Genomic DNA, 6,000 nt, shown 5'->3' with positions numbered 1-6,000 from the left:
GAACAATCTTATCTAGGTGTCATTTGTAATCCACACATCTGCTGACTGTTTAGGCGGCTGAATACTTTTGCAATCCACTGTAAACACAAATCTAGTGTGAACAATCATGCTATGTGTCTGGGGTCCTGTAGCTGTATGCTCGCAGGAGGTTTGGGCACATCTTTAACAGGACCATCCCTGCCAATGTATACAAAGTGCAACTACCTACCAGTATGAAGGGCCAAAATCATGGGCCTTTTCTTCTCTCCCGTCTCTGGCATCCTAGACAGAGTCACCCCCTCAGCTGGACGATGGGGAGAAAGTGCTGCTGTCTGCCCTGGGTCCAGCACAAGAAGAAGAGAAGACAGACTGATGGAGGCTACGCCTTACTAGAGAATACCCACAGCCTGACTCCAGGGAGCGCAGCCACGCCAAAGATCTTCTCCTGCATAACCTAAGGCAGGAGCTGCCTTACCTATAACGATGCTGAGATAGCGACGGTACTGTAAACTTATCCTAAACACTGTCTCCCCCCTAAGAGAAACACAAAGCCTGCACACATAGCAACATACAAGGTTACTGTAAGGGCATCCGCTCAGTGATCAGCCATGCAGGAGAAGCCTTGTTCTGCAGTCCATTCAGGGTGGAGGGAGGAACGGTAATGGATACCCTGAGAAGGAATGATGAAGGAGAAGGGATTGTAAGAGATACACTGAGAAGCAAAGAGGGATTACTGGCCTGGAACAGGACCCTGTTGTTGTTGTTGTCATAAATATCACAAATTGGTATCTACCAATCAGAGTGTGGTCTTCAGCAAATTAGGTAACCATCTGCTCAAACTCGGATTCTCTGGGACAGAGGCCAGATGACGTGACTTACCTTGTGTGGGTCTGGGCGCTCCATAAATGTTAACGATTATGTCCCTGTTTAATTAGAATCTATGGCACTGATATAACTACTTCCACTATTCTTCCAACAGCACCAAAAAAAAAAAAAAGGCTTAACGAACCCAAAATCAGACTCTCTTCTTCACAAAGATCTCTATCCCCCCATTCTGTGTCCCAACCACCCAAACTGTAGCGTGTATTCCCAGCGAGATGTCCCAGCAAACCCATATCCTGTTCCCAGCGATACTCAGCACTGGGGTGACCATGTAGCTCCAGGAATTGTAAGGAGATAGTGGACCATTCCTGGTTTTCCACTTGTTGCATGCATGGACTTAGAGATCCTATAGAAATGCAAGTCCATGCCTGCACTGAGAGTGAACCAGGACCGTCGCAACCTCTCCTTACATCAGTCAAGCTTTCAGGATATCCACAGGGAAAACGCATGAATAAATATGTATATACTGGGTCTCCGGTGTATGCAGCTACATCTCACACCGAGTCCCTAGGTCAGATTTGTAAAGCCTTGCCTGATAGACAGATAAGAAGCTGGTCCTGAATGAGCCTGCAGCACATCATGTTTCTGGTAGATTCTTTAACAGTGCCAGAAAGACACTAAGAGGGCCCATATTCTCCAGCATTTAGCCAAATGAATCACTTGTGATTTATTCGGCTAAATGCTCAATTTTGACCATTTCTGTCACTCATCTAGCTAAAGTTCAGCTGGATACAAGGGGGAATTCTGGAGCTGGAGCTACGTTAGCCAGGTAGCAGGCCAATGCAGAAAGGTGTGTTCAGCCGAACGCAGCTTTCTGCGTGCAATTCAATGCACATTTTCTATGGGCAAAACTTGCTGTTGATGCAGCGAGGAGTTTTGTGTGCAGAAAATGCACATTTCCAAATTGGGAGTACTGCTTAGTGCCCTCGGATGGAAATCCCATGCAAATGAGAGCATTAAGCATTATCCCCCAATGCAGGGAGACGGTATCTGGCCAGAATGCCTTTTTCACTGCTGGAAACGTAAACCCTGGTTAGAGCTGGAGTTACATTTCCAGCACTATAAAAAATAAAAAAATCTTAAAAGTTAAAAAAAAAAACCGTTTAAACTTTCTGGGCAGTGCTTGCAGCTGTCGCCACTTACCCGGATAACTGACTTACTGGCATAAGTTCTGATTTATTTGTCTATCTGGCAGCGAGAAGCAGCCATCACATAGCCGCATAAGTCAGTACTTATACAGCTATCTGGCGCGGTTCACTGCTACTTAGCCGGATACCTATCCGGTTAAGTAGTAGCAACCCACAGCAGATAGCCATTTAACTACTGCTTTATGTGTCTATCTAGCAGCTGCTTCCAGCTGCCAGATAGATGGATAGATCAGAATTTATCTGGATAAGTGGTGGTGGCGGTTGCCGCCACTTACCACCGTCAGGGATGCCTCAACCCGTTCCCCTGTTAAAATGTGCATCAGAAACCCAGGACTGGCACAGAATCTCCCTCTTGGAACTGGTTAACATGGCAGCTTTGTGCACATACATTTGATCTTTACGGTGTGTGCACACACAGATAAGCCCCATCCATTCGAGTGACGTCAGACGCTGTGGAATGTATGTTTTGCTGAAGAACGCTGCTGTGTGAACAATTCCCTGAGGAAGAAGGCTTGTCCTTTGAAACCCGGTCCATGGGTTGGGTAGTGACAGAGGGGCAGTGTGGTAACAGTGTTGGAGTTGCAGTTCCATGGCAGATTTACTGGAAAGACTGTCTAATTTGAAAAGTTTCCTGATTCCTTGAATTGGACGTTGGATGGCTTGATTTGGCTGCAGGCTTCACAAGATAAGTAATACATTTTTTCATGCATAAAAAAATATGTATAAAATGTGAGTGGTTCATAAATATAGGACCGATGATTATATATTATGGGGTCAGGCAATGATTTCTTTGCCATTTGAAGCTTTGCGATGGTGTTGCCCTAAAAATGAAGGCCCTTTAATCAATTATGTGGGTGCATTTTTGTAAAAAATACCCTTTGTAAGACTTTTTTTTGTCAGATTTTGTATTGTTGTGGGTTCAATTGTTTTTCCACATTGGACATTTTTGGATTTAGTTTAAGCTATTTGTGTCATTTTCTAGCCTCCAAATCATCCCTTCCCACTCCTGGAGTCTTGATTTTTAAAGTAAATCCGCCTTTCTCCCCTCCCTCCTTCCCATTCCCAGCAAATATTCTCTGAAAATTTGAGTCCTGTAGGGACAAAGGTACCCATGCACTTTGTATCTGCTATCGAAGTATGCATGGAGATTTAAAAATAAAAATCCCCATATATGTTTTGCTTTCCTTGCTCCCAGCCTTGTTCATTTTCCACACGCACAAAAATAAAGTACATGAAAAACAGGAGCAACAACATACTGCAGACCTTGTACTTAAATTTTCAAAGTGAAAGTACATGCGTACATTCCTTTTGAAACTTGCCTTGGGAAACAAAGTACTCGCGGACTTTACACCTACATCTTGCGCGGGTAAAATATCAAAGAAAAATAACGTGCATACACATGCAAATACAATGTATGCGTAGGGCCTGATTTTAAAAAGCATTTACTCGAGTAAAAACCAGGTTTACTGGAGTAAATTCACTTTACTTGAGTAAGTGGGTTTTTGAAAATTGCTACAATATATGCCATTGACTAGTCTATAGGATTTACTCACATAAGTGCACTTTACTTGAGTAAATGGCTTTTGAAAATTGCTACAATAGTAGCTACATTTACGCATGTAACTCCTTTTGAAAATTACCCCCTTATTATTTTCTGATCCTGTCCAAAATACACCCCAGAGCACCTCCCCCCAATCCAGCTAAAAGTAATTACGATCTTCCACAACGTCTGTACTTTTAGCAGGGTCGAGGGAAAGGAATTACGAGATAACCAATTTATCTGGGTAAATGGCTTGAAAATTGTTCTCCACCATTTTAGGTGAATTGGTCGCCCAGCCCCTTGAAAGCAGATCCAAGCCAATCCTGTGGTGTAGGTGCATGCACGATCCAGTACTTCTGACGTCAGCCGTGCAAAACATCAGGACCACAGATACCACAATGCAGCAGCCTGGGCTGCACCTGACATTTAATAAGACCAATCAGGTACTGCTACGTAGCAAACGGTCCAGACTCCCACCAATGGGCGGCAACTGAAGACCGGGAAAGGTGCTCTTGCGATAGTTCTCTCTGCTTTCCCGGGATGTGTGGAGAGCACTGGAGACCTTCTCAAGATGGTGGAAGATGGCCCAATGGAAAAACGCAGCTGGGCGAAGGACGGCGTGAGTAGCCAATGAGAATGCAAAGGCATGGCCAGTATTCTGCGTCAGGTGGGCGGAACCGTCAATAGGAGCAGCCAAGGCATGCGCGGAGCGGGGCAGGCAGCCGGTGATAGGTGGGCGGAGCAGGACGGACCGGTGAGCAACCAAGGAAAGAGGGGGCGGGGCCAGCAGCCGGTGACAGATAGGCGGTGCGGACAGTGTGAGCAGCCAATGAAAGTGTAGGGCGGGCCCAGTGGCTGATGACAGATGGGCCGGGCGAGACTGACGGCGTGAGCAGCCAGTGAAAATACGGGGGGGCCCAGTAGCCGGTGACAGGTGGGCGGAATGGGGCGTGGCAGCGGCCGGAAGCGGCGTCGGGGCCCGGGCTCGGGTCCTAGTCCGTGTGAGCGGTTGCTCCGGCCGCGAAGGATGGCCACCCGTTAATCATGACCGGGGAGAAGAAGAAGAAGAAGAGGCTGAACCGTAGCATCCTCCTGGTCAAGAAAATCATCATCAAGGATAGAGGCAGCGTGAGTGAGGGGCCCGAGAGGGATGAGGAGGAGGTATATAGGGGGCCACTGCGAGACCCGGGGAGGGATGCTATAGGCAGAGATGAGGGAGGGGGCCCCAGGGCATGGAAGAGGTGAGGAGAAAGAGACTGGGTCATGGTGCAGGGAAGGAGTGAAGAGAAGAGGGCCCAGGGCAGGGAGGAGGTGAAGAAGAGGAAGGGCCCTCATGGACTTTTGGTGTAGGTATCTGAAGCAGCATTTCTCAAACCAGTCAAGGTGACCTGGGCTGCACAGTCAGTCATGGTTTTCAGGATATCCACGATGAATATGCATGAGAGAATCTTTGTGCAGTAGAGGCAGCATATGTAATTGTCAGGTATATTTATTGTGGATATTCTGAAAACCCAACTGGCTGTGGGGGTACTCTAGGATCGACTTGAGTAACGCTGCTCCAGAAACCAACAGCGGGAGCCCATGGTGTAGGGGAGCAGCTTCTGGCCGGGACCTTGGGCTTCCAGGTGCAGGGAATGATACCCACCACCCTGGGGAAAGGTTCACCCTCTTGGGGTCCCTGAGTGTAGGGTGTGCAGGGCAGGTGCCTTTCTTATCCAGCTGTGTCTGGAGAGGGCAGAATAATGGGCATTTAGTTTTTCTGTTTCCAGTCCTGCAGCTTCTGCCCTGATCAGAGCTGCTGCACAGCAGCTCTGATCAGGGCATAATCTGTGCACACAGAGTAGGTATCTGATCTGTGCACACAGAGTAGGCATATCAGGAATCTGATGAACAAATGATTTCTCCAGTTGCTGTTGACTGCTTAGACCACTTTGTTGTCCTACCATGATGATCAGATCACGTCTAACATTGTGTAAAAGTGATGTAAGTGTAGATCTTTTGTGTAAATAATTGTCATGTGATCATTCATGAGGTTACTGTGTTTTCTCTTTTGTATAAAGCATCATATATGTACATAGCACTAGGTAAAGAGGGTGAGTCCCAAGGATATGGCTTCTGTCATTGTTTTTGGATGGTGAATCGGGGAGGGGACTTATTTAGGGCGTTTTATGTTTATTTGATGTTTATGCTATATTATGTTAGACTTATTATTGTATTTATTCATATTATTTTGTAGATTTGTGTAGATTATGTCAATCTCTTTTTGTAATCCACATTGAACAGGTTTAGCCCTTGGAATTGCAGAATATAAATCCTGTAATAATTTTAATTAAAGATGAGAAAACTCAAATAAAAGATTGTATCAGATTCCACCCAAAGGCCTTTTTGGTTTTCCACCTAATGGCCAGGAGCTTTAGCTGTAGGGCCTATGTCAAAGATTTCCATGTTGGG

At 46.2% G+C, this 6,000-nt stretch overlaps 1 protein-coding gene across 3 annotated transcripts in view; it reads left to right on the top strand.

Moving 5' to 3' along the window:
• Positions 1–4,470: 4,470 nt before the first annotated feature.
• Positions 4,471–6,000, top strand: part of LOC115097671 (hippocampus abundant transcript 1 protein-like) — a 33,396-nt gene continuing 31,866 nt past the window's right edge. The window contains exon 1 of one of the 3 annotated variants that reach the window (XM_029613619.1): positions 4,471–4,677. In XM_029613619.1, the coding sequence (XP_029469479.1) occupies positions 4,594–4,677 (84 nt within the window). In that variant the 5' untranslated portion in view covers positions 4,471–4,593. Of the gene's footprint in view, positions 4,678–5,478; positions 5,533–6,000 lie in introns of those variants that run through there. The other 2 variants (XM_029613617.1, XM_029613618.1) reach the window with 2 other exon arrangements.

The sequence above is a fragment of the Rhinatrema bivittatum genome, chromosome 8, assembly GCF_901001135.1.
Source record: "Rhinatrema bivittatum chromosome 8, aRhiBiv1.1, whole genome shotgun sequence".
NCBI lineage: Eukaryota > Metazoa > Chordata > Amphibia > Gymnophiona > Rhinatrematidae > Rhinatrema > Rhinatrema bivittatum.
This window is presented reverse-complemented; position numbering and strand designations above follow the sequence as displayed.